Source organism: Girardinichthys multiradiatus, chromosome 12 (assembly GCF_021462225.1).
Source record: "Girardinichthys multiradiatus isolate DD_20200921_A chromosome 12, DD_fGirMul_XY1, whole genome shotgun sequence".
Taxonomy (NCBI): Eukaryota; Metazoa; Chordata; class Actinopteri; order Cyprinodontiformes; family Goodeidae; genus Girardinichthys; species Girardinichthys multiradiatus.
The window spans coordinates 46,475,054-46,493,718 of NC_061805.1; the positions used below are offsets into that span (position 1 = coordinate 46,475,054).

At 40.3% G+C, this 18,665-nt stretch overlaps 1 protein-coding gene across 1 annotated transcript in view; it reads left to right on the forward strand.

Annotated features, from left to right (window-relative positions):
* smarca2 (SWI/SNF related, matrix associated, actin dependent regulator of chromatin, subfamily a, member 2) overlaps window positions 1-16,124 on the forward strand; it is a 69,770-nt gene extending 53,646 nt beyond the window's left edge. The window contains exons 30-34 of the mRNA XM_047380964.1: window positions 639-744; window positions 1,321-1,422; window positions 3,862-3,988; window positions 5,859-5,992; window positions 13,174-16,124. Coding sequence (XP_047236920.1) covers window positions 639-744; window positions 1,321-1,422; window positions 3,862-3,988; window positions 5,859-5,992; window positions 13,174-13,209 — 505 coding nt within the window. The 3' untranslated portion in view covers window positions 13,210-16,124. The remainder of the gene's footprint in view (window positions 1-638; window positions 745-1,320; window positions 1,423-3,861; window positions 3,989-5,858; window positions 5,993-13,173) is intronic.
* Window positions 16,125-18,665: the final 2,541 nt, after the last annotated feature.

Sequence of the window (18,665 nt, forward strand, 5' to 3'; positions counted from 1 at the left end):
AAATAGGATAGTCAGATTCATATAAATGTGCAACTGAATAGGATCAATTAAAAAATGTGCATACATGTATATATGCCCCTAAAAACCAACAACAGACTATTATCAAGAAATAGGAAAACTGTTTAAAGGTTGTCTGTTTATGCTTGTGTGGACCAGCTAGATGTTTTTGGTCCTCATGGATGCTCTGCTGTGTTTACATGCTGGTCGTTCTTCAACTTTCTTCTTTTCAAATGTAACATTTGTCTGAGAAACATTCCTCAGTGTTGAGCAGTAAACAACAAGACAAACAGATATACATTTTCCAGATAGTTGACTCAGCACCTTAGCCAGGGTTGTGGTCTGGTCACGTCATCGTGGCTCAATGACAGCCATGGTGCTGGTCGTTGAGGCCAATTTGCATCAGTAGTCTACAAGGGTTTCAAGCACACACTTTCATGACCAAAAATAACCGTTTCAATGTGAAATACTGTGAGAACTGCCACACAAACAGCTTTTTAATATGAATTCAGCTGTACAATCTTATGCTTACTGCAATGGAGATGTTTCCTCATAAGATGTAGTCCCTCTAAAAAAGAAAGACCTTGAGTCACAGGATGTCATTTTATCCCATTTTTAATGTGGATGTGCTTTATTTGCAGGTCAGGAAGGCAACTGAGTGAGGTGTTTGTGCAGCTTCCATCCAGGAAGGAACTTCCAGAGTATTACGAGCTGATTAGAAAACCTGTGGACTTCAAGAAGATCAAGGTTTGTTGACTGAGATGACCCCTGAAAAAAAAGAGAAAGATGGTGATGAATGTCTAGAAAGTGCTTTTGTTTAATCTTAACATGCCCTGTAAACCTTTAGATACCACACCAATATCTGTACATTTTTTATAACGGATTAGGTCAGAGATGTCTAAAGTGTGGCCTGGGGGCCATTTGCGGCCCTCAGAATGACTTTATGCAGCTCTCAGTCACGGTTCAGAAATGGCATAAATTTTGTTTTCCTGCTCTGGCAGTTGAAGATGCATATGTTTTTTTAAAACTGTTGTGGGTCAATTTTTATTGTCGGGAGACGTTAAAAATCAAAATCTTCTTAAAATTAAAAACATAAGGTGCAACACAACATATTCCATGCTGTTTTTGTCTTTTCCTTTTTTTACCGGGCAAACATGTGAGACCCTTTTTATGGATTAGATGATTTATGGGTCACTAAAGAGTATATTAGGACCGGTCTGAGATTAGCTGTTTTACAGCAGTTTTGATCACATGGACACAGTCAATGTCACTGTAAATAACTCTGAGTCTAAAAAGCATAACGGTTTTTATTTCTGGTAACAGGAGCGTGTGAGAAACCACAAATACAGAAGTTTGGGAGACCTGGAGAAGGACGTGATGCTTCTCTGTCAGAATGCACAAACTTTCAACCTGGAGGGATCCCAGGTAGGAGCTTTACTTTGTCTGATTTCCATCCTCTAACTAATCCATCACCTTTTGTGGTGTCCTCATATTTTCAGATGAAGTCTGCAGTTTTCCATCTCCTACAGTTTGACAGAAAACCTTTCATTGAACAAGTCACACTTTGGGAACCTTCATAGGCTACTACAGTGGTTAATCTATGAGCTGCAGAGCACTACATCTTTCTCCTTTTGACAGTTTTGTGCCCTCCTGTGTGTTTGTGGTGAAATCCCAAGCGCTTCTGTAGCATAATTATCAGTAGAAGACATCTAAGTGCCTCTTCCTGTCTGGATTCAGTCTGTTTGCTGGCACATTGTGTGTTGGGGCAAAGGAATGCAGTTTTTTAGGGAATGCTGTTGAGTTTTAGAGAACCCAATTCTCTACTTGCTGCTTCCATTTCATCAATAGTTCGCTGTCTTTACATGTTTTTGGATGATCTTAGATGTTTCTTCACCTGGTCTGGTATTTTGATCACAGGCTCAGAAAGAGATGGGATTGCACTGGAGAATGAACTTGATTCATAGATGTTCCTCTCTAACTTGTGGTCTTATAATCATGAATTGTCATGTTAAATATTGTTCAATTTTAGTTATTATTAGCAAATATATGATTAGGGTAGGCTACTGAGTCTCGAGAATTGATTGGAACCAGGACCAACATTCGGATTCTCCTGGAATTGTTGAAATAATTAAATTTAGATTCCTAGTTTTGATGCCCAGTCTGTTGAACGGAAGAAGAAGCCATTGAACACCAACAAAGAAGAATCTGCAGGAAGTGTCTGTGCAACAATGGACAGCGTGCGGCAGTGATAGAAAGTGTTGCTTAACTTAAAAAACGAAATGACCAGTCGGCTCGGTGCAACACTTGCTCCGAGCATGCAAAGGTGGGTTCACGATTAAACACCTCTGCACTCATGGTGTGGATGTAACAGAGTGTCCTGCCTAGGATGCACAGCTCTGGCTTTCTTATGCTTTTGTACCCTTCCGGCTCCGACACTCAGCCTAGAACCACACCTCAGCCAGGATCATGTAAGTAAAGCAATGAAATACGTCTTATACCAACATGGTGGCAGCTAACAAGTTATATTCAACTTAAAACGGTGGGTCAGCTCAAATGCAAATACACAGCTAAAGTTACTAATGTTAGCCCATGTATTTTTTACGTTGACACACGACCTGAAATTGCTGAGAAATTCATAGTAAAGTTCATAGAAGTAAAATTCATAGTGAAATCCAGACTATTTCATCCAGAAAGAACTCACTCTGCTTAGCTAGCTCATTTAAACCATGTAAACCTTTTTTGACCCTGTCTCATAAAAGAATTAAAATTGAGGATCGCTAGGAAACGGAATCGAAAAGAGGAATCGAACCGGAATCGTTCGAATTCAAACAATGCCAAACCGTATATATGAAAGAGCCAATACTTAGGGTTGATTTTCTTTGTTTTAACTTGTTGGACATAAACTTGTGGACCAAATGCAGTCTCATGATGACCTACTTTTGTCTTATTATTACTTGTAGTGGATCAGTTTGTCGGCTTCTGTTTCTCTGCGCTTTGAGAGATGCCCACAGGTTTGACGTTCTGACCCTTAAACCTCTTACCCTGTCATTATTGCCTTGCTGGTATGTTGCACAGAATTGGGATGAAAAGCAACCCCACACGTTGACTGTAGAGGATGCTTTACTGTTGGCACTACACAGGACTCAAGGAAACCCCCACTTTTTACGGATTTCTTAGATGTCCCAAGCAATCTGGAAAGGGATTTACCAAAGAAAGTAACTCTGGACCAGAAATGTTTCTCTCCATCCTTGCTCTTCCTTCAAGGTTTAGTTTGTGCTTATGTTTTCTATTGGACAAAAGCATGTTACCTACACTGTGTACTGGTGGCAAAGCAGTTCTTCAGTATATCTCTTGGCCTCGTCGGACACTCTTGGACGTCATTCAGCCTTCTTCCCGGCAACTGAACCTCTCATGTTGACCTTTCCGAAAACTGTTCTTTCAGCTGCAATATTCCTAATAGCAGTTTCTTTACATGAGAGGACATTTTCACTGTGAATATGACTGAAGTTAGCTGCTTATTTTGTACCAAACCAAAAATGCAGGGAAAATAGTTTTAGTTTAATATGAAGTTTCTAGGTTTGGAAGAAATGATTCACCACATCACTTTGCACTAACCGAATTTGGAACTTTTTTGTACACTTTGTTGGGGATTTTTACATTTTTAAGATTTCTAAGATTTTTACATTTGGAGAAGAAGAAATTGTTTTTCATTTCTAAATGCAATTTTAACAACTTACAATTCAAGGTTCATAGTTTACACGTTTTGGTTCGAAAAAGGATTAGAAATGGTGTTTACTGCCAAGTGAATTATTTTCTCAACCTTTTAGCTTCAGTTCAGTAACAGTTTTATTTTTTAAATAACAGATATACGAAGACTCCATTGTTCTACAGTCTGTTTTCAAGAGTGCCAGACAGAAGATTGCCAAGGACGAAGACAGTGAGGATGACAGCGATGAGGAAGATGATGACGACTATGACTCAGAGGCTGAGGGTAAGATGCAAACTTTGAAAATACACACAGAGAAAATCAGCATCTGTCATCGCATTAAAATTTACAGCTGAAGGTCAGGTCAGTTATGCTCACCCCCTTTTTACAGAAAACACTGAACTGCTGCGGCCGTCAAATTTTAGCTGACAAAATAGAAAAAGCATGACTAAAAACTACAGTTGAAATGAAAAAATGAACCAACATCAAATTATATAACACCCAAAAACCTACACTTTCAGTTAGGGCTGTTTTAGCCATTTTAGGCCTCAATCCGGCCTGTTACTAACGTTCATTCTGGTTAATTTGGTTACAAGCAAAAAGCTACAAGTAGGTAATCAGACCTCACAGTAACCTGGGATTTATCCTGAGTCATCAGATTTTAAAATAGTATAATTTTCTTTGTTGTCTGGTGTGATAAGGTATCCTCAACTCCTCAAGGTAAAAACTCAGAAAGTAAAAGCATGGAGAAAAATGAAAACAGGCTTTATTCCTCCACAAGTGATGGGCAAAAACCAAAGGTTCCTCAGCAGAAACTGAGTCTTCAGTGCAAGTATATTTATCTGCCAAAAATTTTTCCTGGTGGTTTGTTCAAAAGCATTTCTTCTATTTCAAAAACTTATTAGTGTAGTAAACCAATAAATAGATGGTCTTGTAATAAAGGCGAGCCAAACAGAAGCCTCCTTGACACGTGCATTTCACATGTGGAGAGTCGGCAGAACCAAAATACCATTAGGTTCTGCTAAATCACTGGAACATTAGAACTCAGGTGAAATGAGATGGTATAATAGTCTTTTTTTGTTTAGCACCTATGCTTGTGTGAGCAACATTACTAATAAACTATCATTAATTACTATTTTAAGCAGATACATAAAAACAAACAATAAAAGCCTCAGGATCCAACATCTCAAACTGGGTTAAAAGTATCAGGTTTAACCAACCTAACAATATTTATAACAACACAAAAAGAAAAGAGAGACAAAGTATTAGTTCCTTTTACTCGCTTTGCGAGGAGAAACGGTCAAGATTTGCTCAGTTACAGATCTCGCACCGCTCTGAAGCCTATCCGACCGCTTCCTCTTTTTATTGTCTTTCGGGGGTCCCTAGTTTACAAAAACATTGTTCTCTAAAGGATGGGAAAACAACAACTGCATCGTAAACAGGTCATAAACAGCTTTATACATTAACAACACATTTCCACAGTCCCCTTCAACTGGTAGGGTCAGCTGTGACTTTTTGTCGAGTGTAATCAGCCTTCATCTTTATGACCTCCTCAACTGGACTGCTTCCTTCTCTGCTAGTTCAGCTCCATTTATGATCTTTGCCTGCAGACAAACTCACACATCCTTTCTCACACATACATCATGAAAGGTTATATAATCAAATAGTTAAGTTAAAGAATAGGAGAAAATATAAGATAAATCTATATTCAATTATTCCAACAAAAAGCTAAAGAGGAAACATTTGTTTTAGGAGATGATTTATAAACACATTGTCAGCCTGCCTAATAGGAAAGGTAATTTGTTCCATAGTTTTGGTGCGGTGACAGAGAAAGCTGGACCTGACCACTGATTTAATATGAGCATCAAAGTTAAGATCATTTTTCAGATTTACACCCAGATCTGTAGCAGTCTGTGTCAGATACTGACTTAAAGGACCCAGGTCAACACTGATGTTGAACACATCACTGGGCCCAAACAACATGATGACTAAAACAAGCCACAGACTGTCCTTTCAGAGTTTCATATTTGCTAAACATTGATTCTTGACCCTAGAAATCTCCAGGATCTTCTCAGCACACTCATGAGAGCAGAAACGTTGATGTGCTTTTTGGCAGTGATGTTTAGGCTGCTTCTGTTTTTCCACCTCTGTTCAGCTAAGTCTGTCCGGGTGAGGATCAAGCTGGGCAGGGAGGGACGCAGCCATGACAAAGGCAAGAAGAGGCAAAGCCGTGCGAAGGCCAAGCCGGTGGTCAGTGATGACGACAGTGACGAGGACCAGGATGATAATGTAGGTCTCTTACAATAAACCGTGGTTTTTGCCACAGGGAGAAAAATCTTATTTGTTTTTTTAAAAATAATTTTATTTTGAATTTTGTTTTTGAGCAGCTACAAGCTCAACATTAAACATGCAGCATTTTAAAGAAGTCAGGTCACTCTTTGTCTGAAAACACCGCAGATTGTGGTCATCTTACAGTGAAATTTAATTGAAAACAATGTACCCACCCTAACAAAATCCTTCCAAGGAACACAAAAGGCCCTTGGGTCACACTTTGGACAACCCCAAATCGCATATTAACTTGACTTGATTTGTAACAGGTTGTAATTTTGTCCACATCAGCCTGTAGAGACAACTGGACGTACAGGTCCTTCTCAAAATATTAGCATATTGTGATAAAGTTCATTATTTTCCATGATGTCATGATGAAAATTTAACATTCATATATTTTAGATTCATTGCACACTAACTGAAATATTTCAGGTCTTTTATTGTCTTAATACGGATGATTTTGGCATACAGCTCATGAAAACCCAAAATTCCTATCTCACAAAATTAGCATATTTCATCCGACCAATAAAAGAAAAGTGTTTTTAATACAAAAAACATCAACCTTCAAATAATCATGTACAGTTATGCACTCAATACTTGGTTGGGAATCCTTTTGCAGAAATGACTGCTTCAATGCGGCGTGGCATGGAGGCAATCAGCCTGTGGCACTGCTGAGATCTTATGGAGGCCCAGGATGCTTCGATAGCGGCCTTTAGCTCATCCAGAGTGTTGGGTCTTGAGTCTCTCAACGTTCTCTTCACAATATCCCACAGATTCTCTATGGGGTTCAGGTCAGGAGAGTTGGCAGGCCAATTGAGCACAGTGATACCATGGTCAGTAAACCATTTACCAGTGGTTTTGGCACTGTGAGCAGGTGCCGGGTCGTGCTGAAAAATGAAATCTTCATCTCCATAAAGCTTTTCAGCAGATGGAAGCATGAAGTGCTCCAAAATCTCCTGATAGCTAGCTGCATTGACCCTGCCCTTGATAAAACACAGTGGACCAACACCAGCAGCTGACACGGCACCCCAGACCATCACTGACTGTGGGTACTTGACACTGGACTTCTGGCATTTTGGCATTTCCTTCTCCCCAGTCTTCCTCCAGACTCTGGCACCTTGATTTCTGAATGACATGCAGAATTTGCTTTCATCCAAAAAAAGTACTTTGGACCACTGAGCAACAGTCCAGTGCTGCTTCTCTGTAGCCCAGGTCAGGCGCTTCTGCCGCTGTTTCTGGTTCAAAAGTGGCTTGACCTGGGGAATGCAGCACCTGTAGCCCATTTCCTGCACACGCCTGTGCACGGTGGCTCTGGATGTTTCTACTCCAGACTCAGTCCACTGCTTCCGCAGGTCCCCCAAGGTCTGGAATCGGCCCTTCTCCACAATCTTCCTCAGGGTCCGGTCACCTCTTCTCGTTGTGCAGCGTTTTCTGCCACACTTTTTCCTTCCCACAGACTTCCCACTGAGGTGCCTTGATACAGCACTCTGGGAACAGCCTATTCGTTCAGAAATTTCTTTCTGTGTCTTACCCTCTTGCTTGAGGGTGTCAATAGTGGCCTTCTGGACAGCAGTCAGGTCGGCAGTCTTACCCATGATTGGGGTTTTGAGTGATGAACCAGGCTGGGAGTTTTAAAGGCCTCAGGAATCTTTTGCAGGTGTTTAGAGTTAACTCGTTGATTCAGATGATTAGGTTCATAGCTCGTTTAGAGACCCTTTTAATAATATGCTAATTTTGTGAGATAGGAATTTTGGGTTTTCATGAGCTGTATGCCAAAATCATCCGTATTAAGACAATAAAAGACCTGAAATATTTCAGTTAGTGTGCAATGAATCTAAAATATATTAATGTTAAATTTTCATCATTACATTATGGAAAATAATGAACTTTATCACAATATGCTAATATTTTGAGAAGGACCTGTATATAAAATTAATTTTTTGTTGACACATGCTTTGATAATACCTAAATGTTCAGTTTGAAGCAGCGCAGCAAGGTCACAACAGTCAGAAAATTATAGATTATAAACTAGAAAATTGCTCAGTTCAAATACTCCTCCTGCTGCACACAGCTTACCAAAACTGAAATGTTTATTTCACATATCTTGATGTATCACATATGGTAACATATTGTTCCTCTTTCTGAGAAAGATTAAAAAACTAAACGCTTTGCTAGAATCTGTGTTAAGTTTGTAAACTTTTCACACAAGGACTGGGAGTCAATGTCCCGTTTTTACCTATTAGTACATCCATTTCATACCCACAAGGTTGGGGTCAGAGATTTTCATGCCAGTGGTCCACTGGAGGTCACTTTGTAGGGCTCTGACCGTACTCGTCCTGTCCCTCCTTGCACATACGATCAGATACTGGTCCTGAAGATTGGTTACGGACCCCTGAAGGCCCTGTCCAGCTCTCCAAGAGTTACTGGAGACAGTCCTGGAAATCTCCTTAATGTTCTCGGGACTGTGCTGGGAGACACAGCAAAGCTTCGGGCAATGGCACATATTGATGTACCATCCTGATTGATCTGGACTGCCTATGAAACCTCTGTAGGGTCCAGGAATCGCCTCATGCTACTAGTAGTGGATCCTGGTCAAATGCAAAACCACTGAAAAGGAGTGAAAAAAAATGAGGAGTGGAAAAGTGTCTGCGGCCTCGACCTGGAAAACCATTCCCGTTCCCTTTCAGTCGATTCACTCAGTACAACACATGAGTATGGGATATCACGCCCTGCGTGTCCTGGCTGAAGCCACCTCAAATCACGCCTCCTAGGCAAATAATGTTGTGACGACAGGTGACCTGTACGTCATCACCGTCATTACTCAGTTCTTACACTCTTCGCCTCGCTAAGAGCACCTCTTTGGGTCAGGATAGCTACCTGCTGCTGGCTAGCTCTGTGTTTCTTTTCGTGAGACTACTTGGAGTTAGTTTTACTGCTTTTGTTGGAGGTAGCCACTGCTGCCTGCTGGTAAGCATGTCTGCCTTCGAAGCGCTAATTTCAAGCAGTTCGGTCTGGCTATCGTGGTTCGGGATGAGCACAAAGCTAACACAAGCGAAGCAGAAGTCATCTATTCGTCCCTGTCCTCAGGGGTGTGGCTTCTCACTTCATGAGAAGGACCAGCATGAGGCTTGTCCCGTCTTTCTTGGGATCGCTCATGCTTGCAGTGCGTTTGCGGAGCCCGAACCATGTGCGTTCCATTGCCAGCTTCGTTACTCGACCCTGGATAGACCGGTTAAATTCCTAAAAAAAAAAAGTGTTGGCAGGGGCTGCTGTGTCATGGTGAGACCCACTGCCCTCCGAAATTAAGGAAACCCGATTTTGTCCGATTCCGACGAGGACGGCTTTTTGGTCAGAGTCCCCTCTTCTAGCTAGGCGGACCATATGGAGTATGTTGATTGTTGGCTTACTGATGTGAGCCGACAATAAAGATGCTTGGTCTCAGCTTCAACTGGAACCCTTCGGGGAGACGAGGACATGCTGGACATTGGACGTGCTGGACATAGCGCCTCGCACCTTGACAAAATGTGTGGAGCCAGCACCTCTCAGAGAAACAGGCGTCTGCATTTTAACTTATCTGGACAACTGGGCTTTAATAGCCAGTTCCAGAGAGCGGGCGACAACGCAGCTGTCTCGGGTCCTGTCACACATTCAGGCTTTTTCGGTAAACTCTCCGAAAAGCTCGCTGACCCAAAGTCAGCAGTTTTCATTTCTTGGGCTGGAAATATGCTCCCTCCCGAGCAGGGTGTGTCTTTCTGACCACACATTGGCCGCATTTCACCGCTGCCTCTCTCAGTTTCAGTTGGTATACAAACTGCGTTTCCAGACTGTCTTACAACTGATTGGTATGATGACATCTATGATCGCAGTAGTGCCACTCGGTCTACTGAAGATGCGCCCGTGGACCCGCTCCCACCGGTTGTCTGCATGGCGTCAACGCTGCAAAAAGCTAACAATAACCACTGCCTACATGTCGGCTCTCCACCCTTGGCGAGGACCAGGACTGTTGTGCCAAGGTTCACCAATAGAGAGAGGAACCTTTCGCAAGGTGGTATCCACTGATGCCTTCCTGAGGGGTTGGGGGGGCTTTGTGCTATGGCGTGGCAGTTAGGGGGGTTTGGACACCAGTTCAATCCAAACGCCACCTAAACTACCTGGAGCTTTTGTCTACCTCCTTTTGCATCTGAGGAACAAAGGAGGTTACACTTCCTGTACCCTTTACAGTCACTGCGCATTTACATTGACCGTACACAGACTGAGAAGTTCTGGGTAAAGCTCTGACAGACAGAGACTCTCCCACTGGATTGTGGAGGCCATTTCTCTAGCTTACAGCAGCAGAGGTCTCCTGATGCCCCCTGGTGTGAGGGCTCACTCCACCAGGGGCGTAGCAACCTCCTGGGCCCTATTTAACAGGGGTGCCTAAGAGTGACATTTGTGCTGCAGCCAGCTGGTCTTCGCAGCACACATTTGTACAGTTTTAGTGTTTGAAAGTGACAGCCCCTACTCTGGCTCACTCTGTACTTTCTGCGGTTTGATGGCTGTTCTGCGGGGCGTTTCTATATGTCCCATTCTTGTTTTGTACTGAGTGAATCAACATGAAAGTACAGCACTCATGTGCACTACTTTCACTACTTGCACTACAGGGAACAGCAGTTATATACATAACATTATGTTTCTGGGGCCATCTCATTGTTGCCTCTTTAGTGCAGCTGTTGTTAATTTCATTAACACCAAACCAGCTGACACTGATTAACAATAAGTGTCAGCTGGTTTGGCCAGATTAATATTCCACAAGTTTAACTGATTTGATATTATACTCTGATTAAAGGTGTTCCTGTAATGAGTTTTAACTGTGTATTTTAAATCTTTGTCAACGTGGAAACAAATCTTTGGCAGATACAGAACAACACGTGGCGTCATTTTTACACAACAAGCCGGGAGTCGAATATTTCAACGGTTTCTTGATGAAGCGCTGAGGGAAAATGGTTGGTATATGGGTTGACTGATTGAATGCTGGACAGAGTTTCGCCCACTTCGTGAACTTTATTATCTGCTTATTTCTGTTTTTCTGATTTATTTAAGCCTTTTAAGTCTCTTTCTGCATGTCGAAATATCTAATAGGAATTAAAAGGACGATTATTTAATAAATCTGAGGTTTTGTGTGAACTAAAACTTGGACCATTTTTTATCTTCATCTTCAACTCCAGTACTTTTCTAGTTATTTGACCTTCATGGAAAATTGAAAACTAGAGGAGGTTTAAACTCCTTTTACTGAAGTGTCCCGGTTCACCAGGCGGCAGCTTGGGTCCACAGTGGTTACTGTCCACCCGCTGTGTCCACAGCAGGTCATACAAACATCTATACTTTAGGGAAAAATAAGGTGAAAGATAGCTCCTACATACCACTTATTGTTCGGTTTAATGAAAAATAAGGTCATAAAGATCGTTTTAAACTGAGCTACAGCCTGTGATTTAGTAACTTGTTATAGTCTTTACCTAAAGTGACTAAGAAGCAAATTGAAAGAGTATGTTTGATTCTGACCAATTTCATTATAGAGAAATAAATGGATCCTGACCCAAAGACTAGCTCGAATAGCTCAGGTTTTCTTCATTTAAAATGTTTCCAGAATGTCAAAGATTCAGTTTTCTGCTTTGATGCAAGGCCTTGACTGTGAGGTAAAGAAACGAGTGAAAATGAGTTCTCCTTTCGTATAAATGTGGAGTTCTCGCTGTAGTCTCTGCATGCAGTGTTTTTTTTATCTTTGATAGCAGCAGTGAGATTAGGTCTGCTGAGTTTCATTACTGAACATCACACTGTTTTACCATCAATAAGTTCACGTTGTTGGACTCCCTCGGCGGGTCAGTGGGAGTTGTATTGAAACTCCACAGCTAATGGAGCCTTTCATGCTGTGGCCTTATTTTGTGTTTTCTATCAACAATCGCCATCAGTGACAGAAAGTTACCATAAAAACAAAAGCAGTCGGCAATAAGAACAATCACAGTTCCAGGTTTTTCACAGCTTGGGCCTTTTTCTGTGTTGCTGCAGGTGGGTAATAGCAACAAGGATAAAACATACTTATATGCTCATATACAAAAGAGGAATAATTTCAGAAAATCCACCCTCTGTGTGGGGGGAAAAAGCATCAACTACTGTGAATCTGAATAATCGGATCCGGGTACGACTGGATATCCACCTTTGGCAAAGGAAGTGATTAGGACACCTGAAGTCAAGGATTTGGTGGGGTGAGCATGATTGCAAAACTAATACTAAAATAATTAACCCACATCCTACCCAACATTTTCTTAATTCCATCGCAATGCCCCCATTTTTTTCCATCAACTAGCGTCTCAACTACTAAAAATCATCAAAGGCAGTTGGACTCCATGCAAATGGGCAACTGTATTATTTGCATTTAAAACATGGATGCATGAAAGATACCAAACGTATCCGTTAGTCCTTTTGCGATTGCAGATATTGATACACAATGCGATAACTGTGATTGGAGGTATTGTGCTGCTCTGATCAGGATTGTCCAAGGCAGCTGTTCTCTCGGAGATGGAGGTGCATTGACATTTCTCCAGCTGATCTTCCCATGTCTCTGTCTGTTTCACTTCAAACAGGGTGTTAAATGAGACCTTCCCAAACACCACACCTGCTTGTTTTCAGTTAATAAAACCAGAACATCTAAGTAAAACTTCTTCATTTCCCTGAGGCGATGAGATTTCCCATGTTAGCTGTTAGCTTCTGTAACCCTGACGTTGGCGGCGCGTTGTTGTGTTTTGAAGTGACAGCACTGATACCAGGCCGGCGGCTGCGTGAAGCCCTGATTCAGCTGAGCTGTTTACATTAACCTTCAGAGAGTGGCCTAAAGCTCCACTAGGCTGAATATAAATGTAGAGAGATTTTTATTCTGACCATGTTCACGGTGTCTCTGTCAGTGATCTCATTTTTACCCCGTGTGCAGACTCAGTCAGTCCTTTTTTCTCTGGACTGCTCTCTGCTCTTTTCGGCTTTTCAGATGTTCAGATGACCTGCGGTGCTTTTTGCTTTCTCTCCTTACTGAAAAAAAAAAACCTTTGTCACACACCTCTGTCCTCTGAGTCTCTTTTGAGTTTTTACCACCTTTCATCCCTCTCTTTCTGCAGGATCAGTCAGACAAGAGCAAAAGTGACGACGACTGAGGAAGACCAGCAGCTGCAGCAGCGTGAGGATGTTGTTTATAGAGCTTATGAAAAAAAGGACAATATCTTCATTTTGTTTTGTTGAGCTTCATACTGTTTGTATTTTGCCTCTTTGTCTGACTTTAGGGTGTGTTATATTCTCCTCCATCAACTTTAAAAGATATTACTAATCAATCAGTAACTTACAGCAATACCAATCAGCTTATTATCTTGTTTTTAAGAGTTTTCTAGTATATTTTTATGTCTGTGCTTGCATAAGGCACAAAAGAAATTCTATGTGAAAACGGAGAGACATGTTTGGTGATTCTATAATTTCCTAATCTTAAAGTATTAATATTCCCCACATTATAAAAACTAAATATCATTTCATGTATTGGTTATAAAAACAAAGTTCAGTATGTCTTATATGCAGCAAATTTACTGGGCTAATAAAAAAAAAAAAAAAATGTACATGAGAATATGAAATATCTGCGAGGAATAGTGAAAGATGACCCAGTTTAACATGTTAATTGCTTAGGAGTGTCAAACAGAAACAACAATAACAGTTATATTGGCCCAGCTCGGCACACATTTCAGCTCACTTTGTGTATAAAAAGACAAGTTTTCCTGACAAAATGCTTGAGTGGATAATGAGTTATTTTGCTTAGTTTTATTTTCAATTAGTGTTAAAATAAATTGAATAAACATCTAAGCACAGAACCTTCTCAGCAAGCAGGTTCTAGTTACCATTATTGTAACATATTTAGAAATAAAATGCTTTCTACTACCTTTAATTGAGCTAAAAAGAAAGTAATTACACTCTTATAGATTTCTTGCGTTTGTTTTGCCGCAATTAGATGTTTAAGATCATCAAACTGATTTTAATATCAGAAAAGGATAGCCTGAGTAAATACAAAATGCAGTTTTCAAACGATGATTTCCTTTTATCAAAGGAAAAAAAGCTGTCTAAAACACCTGGGTGTATATGAAAAACTAATTACCCCCAAACCTCATAACTGGTGGTACTAACGCCATCAAGGGCTTGTGACGATGAGTCTTTTCAATCACTGTAAAGGAATTTGGCCTCACACTTCTTGGCAGAATTGTTTTAATACGATCTCAATTGGATTTAAATCCTGGCTTTGACTAGACCATTCCAAAAACATTTATTGTTGTGTTTTTAGCTTTATTTTCAGCCATTCAGAGCTGGACTTGCTGAACTGCTAGTCAAACATTCTCCTTCAGGGTTTTCTGATAGAGAGCAGAGGTCAAGGTCCTGAAGCGGCAAAATCAGCCCCATACCATCAGACTACCACCATCATGTTTGAATTTTATTATGACTCTCTTTTCCTTAAATGCTGTTAGTTTTACACCAGATGTAAATGGGAGCAGACCTTTCAAAAAAAGTTCAATTTTTCCCTCACTGGTCCACAGAATTTCTTTATTTTTTTGCAGGATCATTGAGATGTTTGGTAACTCCTTCCCCAAAACAGCTTTGTAACCCTGTCCAAGCTGGTGGATATCACTGACCTTCTGTCTCATCATTGCTTGGGTTTACTTAGATCAGGGAGTGGAGTGGTTTTAAAATCTCTTAGCCTGCTTCATGTGGTCCTGCAGGTGCTATATTAAGGTGATCCCTTGATTCTACAGGCTTGGGTGTGAAACTGATCCAAATAATATAACACAGGTAATGTATGGTCTTTGTTTCACACAGGGCCAGGTAGGTCTGGGTAGCTGCTTTCCTTAGTAGATGAAATCATTTAAAAGCTGTTTTTGTATTTACTGATGTTATTTTTATCCAAAGTTCTTCTGAGGTTTTTATAATAGTAGAACTATTTTTCCTTCACTGAGCCGAAAACTAAAACTCGTTCATAGAAAAGCAGTGAAGTTGTTTTGAAGTTAGAATGTTTTTTTTAGTTCTTTCGTTAAATCAGAAGGAAGAGTTTTCCTTTCCCATCAAAAACCCTAAAATATGACAATTTCTTCATGTCAACACACTGTGGGAGTTAAATATCCGCAGTAATAAACATCTGTTAACATCTGTATTTTAGCATTTCAGTTACTAAACCAACATCCACCTTCGATGGTAATATTAGCTTTTATTTAAATTAACTGGGATGAAACAAAATATTTAAAAGGTGAATAAAAGCTACAGGTTTTCATTGGTTTGTTTAAACCTATTCTTTTGCTTTCCTGTAATCAATTTTAAAGAGCGACAGAAACCAACAGTCACAACCACCAAGTAGTTTTTAAATCTGCTAAAATGTCTAAAGTAGCTGAAACTGGATATTCTGATATGTAAAATAAATTCAGTTTTTTAACTGATTTTATTATTGAAAATGTAATTGTACTTCATTTTAAAAAGCCCCTGCCTTTCATGGATTCTGATTTAAAAATGTCTCTTTTTCCAATCAATTGTTTTGATTTCTTTCTTTTTTTTTTGTAATAAGGAAGTGGTTTTCAGATCCCTTTGTTGTGATGGACAGCGGATTTGTGGGAGAAACATTTAGTTTGGTTAAACCAGCATCTTTAGTACATGTTGCATGAAAACAGCCAAAAACAGATGAACTTCTTTCTTGGTTTTTGAAGATTTTTAAAGATATCTGAAAACGACAAATTTTACACAGGCAGAAAACACCATTTGTTACATTTAAAACAGAATTTCAATAAAAACAATTTAAGCGTATTGATTTATTCCTCTGGTTTGACATGTCTGTGAATTGGTTTTACAGCCTCCTTGTACTATTTTGTGTGTTTGTAGCATGAGCTCTTGATGAATATACCGTGCACATGCAGGTTGATCATTTTTGTCTCTGTAACGTTCTCGCCAGCTCTCCATAAGTGTCACTTCATTTTTGCTTTCTTTGCACAGTGTCCTTGTGGTTGTAATCGCATAGCCTCAAGCAAATAAATATCAATGGGTTTCTGCACAAAAACATGTTTATTATTATTTTATCTAGTATTTGTGTGTGTGCATATCAAGTTCAGCACAATCTTCATGAATCTAAATCCCCATGATCTAAAGTTGTTCTCCAGCTTTTGTACAACCTTAAAACATGACTTTTGGATGCTGTTCATAAGGTGTATTTTTTTTTTTTTTAAGATTTTTGTTGGACTATCATTGACAACCTACACAGTTACTGTAATGTGCAAAAGGTCATTGCTTATGAAACTGGCTGATCAGAAGGTGCTTTATCTAATAACTTAAATGGAAAGTTGGGTGGAAGGACAAAGTGAGGAAGACCGTGACGGGCAAAACTGTAGTCAGAAGTGAATTTTGAAGTCAAGCCAATTCAAGAGTTTATGGGACATTCACGAGGTGTTGACTGCTGCTGGTTTCAGTGCTTCAAGAGCCACCACGCAAATGTATCCAGCAAATGGGCTACAGCTGTGAGTTATGTCCTTTTTTTTTTTTCAGATGAAACAAAATGTTTATTTCATTTGGAAATTAAGGTCCCAGAGTCGGGAGGAAGAGTGGAGAGGCACAGAATCCAAAGGTTTTATGGTCCAGTGTGAAGTTTCCACAGGTAAAAGATAATTTGGGATGTCATTTGATCTTCTGATGTTGGTCCATCTTCAGATGAAAGTCCAAAGTCAGCGCAGCCATCTAACGCTACATTTTAGACCACTTCATGCTTCCCTCTGCTGGAAATTCTGGTTTCTTTGTCCAGCCCGTGCTGGCACCTGCCCACAGTGCAAAAAGTACCACTACCTGCTTTAAAGAGCATCATGGAATCACTGGGCTGGATCGGCCAGAAAACGTGCTTGTCAAGAGGAGGATGAGAGATACCGGAGGAGATCTCCACTGTTTTTTGCCTTCTTACTGTTCTTTCCAGGCTGCGCTGTCCGGTTCAAACAACGGAGGACAGAAGAAGTGCCCTCACTCTCCACGGCACATCAAAAACGAGCCTCCTTTTTGTATCCCTGCCATTTTAAACAGAGCTTCACTAAGCCAATTCCCTTTAAGAATGACCATCCATCGCCTGCTTTTTATCCACCTCTTTGAAGTGCCGAGTTGTTGGTTCAGACTTGAGCCCGGGAAAAGATGAGCAAATTGGATGTTAATCCTTGTCTGAGCAGCAGGGATGTCAGGTGCCAGGGCCCATTCCTGCTATTCCTCTGTAGCCTTTGTCTACGGCTCTGCCACCGGGGCTCTATCCAACTCCAAATAAAATCAGGGATTTTTTGTTTTGCTCCTGATGACTCATGGATTGTGATCTGAAAGGGCCAGGTGTCCTCTGTTGTTAAAGAGTCCAGTTTGTTTGGTGCTGTAACCCGTCTGCATTCAAAGATGGGAAGCGGGCCTTATCAGTGCAAACGCTTGCACAGCTTAAAAGGAAAGCTGGGAAAGGGCTTTCTATCCCTTTGGATTCCAGGGTTCACTATCAGTTTAACGCATGATCGGGAAAAAATCCTCTTTTTTTTTTTCAGCACTGAGGCTTTCAGATCAGATGGTATCTAAGGATTCATGCACAAGCAGCGCATCATACCTGCTTTAGGTTAACACTAAAGCTGTTTTCACACCTAATCCAGATTAATAGGTGGATTTCATGATAAAGCATTTAGCATCAGTTTTTAATGGTTGTACATTTGTGTAATAAAGAACCAGTGTGGACCGTCCAAAATGATTTTAATACAAAAGAACAGAATTCAGTTCAGCACCTTTTCCTCTTTGTTTCATTTTTGTTGTTACCTGTTAAGACCTGAAGGTTTGGTCTTCTTGTAATTTAACTTTGAACATCTCCAACTCAATTTAATGCACATTAAACCCAAGCACTACTAAGCTCTTCATTTTTATAACACACACAAAACATTTTACAGTAGCATATGCTGTACCAGTTTAAGAAACAACTTCCATAATTTTGTTCAGTTAAGAGCTGAATGAAAAATGGTTAAAATAAAGGCATGTTTTTAATTTATATGGAAATAAAAATATAAAACTAGACATACAGTTTTGGTAAAAAGAAAGTACATCATCTCATGGTAAGATGATGACCGTAAAAACCTGTCTGACAACACAAAGTAGGCAAAATAAAGCACCGCATCATGTTTCCAATCTAAAGATATTTAAGAGTAGGTGAGAAACAAAGTCCTTGACATCTATCAGTCTAGAGAGGTTTACAAAGCCATTTCTAAGGCTTGGGGACACCAGAAAACCAAAGTGGGAGTAAGTATCTACAACTAGTGCGAACAGGAAACGGTGGAGAACCTTCCTCGGAGTGGCCAGCTTACCACAATTACTCCAAGAGGGTATCATTGACTCATCCAGGAGGCCCCCAAAAAAACTAGAACATCTAAATCTCTGCAAGCCTTACTTTACTCACTTACAGTGTTCAAGATTTATCAACAAGAGACTGAGCAAAAATGGCCTCCATGGGAAAGTTCCAAGGCCAAAACCACTGCTAAGCAAAAAGAACATAATGGCCAGTCTCACTATTAGCTATAAAATATTTTGATGATCTCTAAGACGTCCAGAA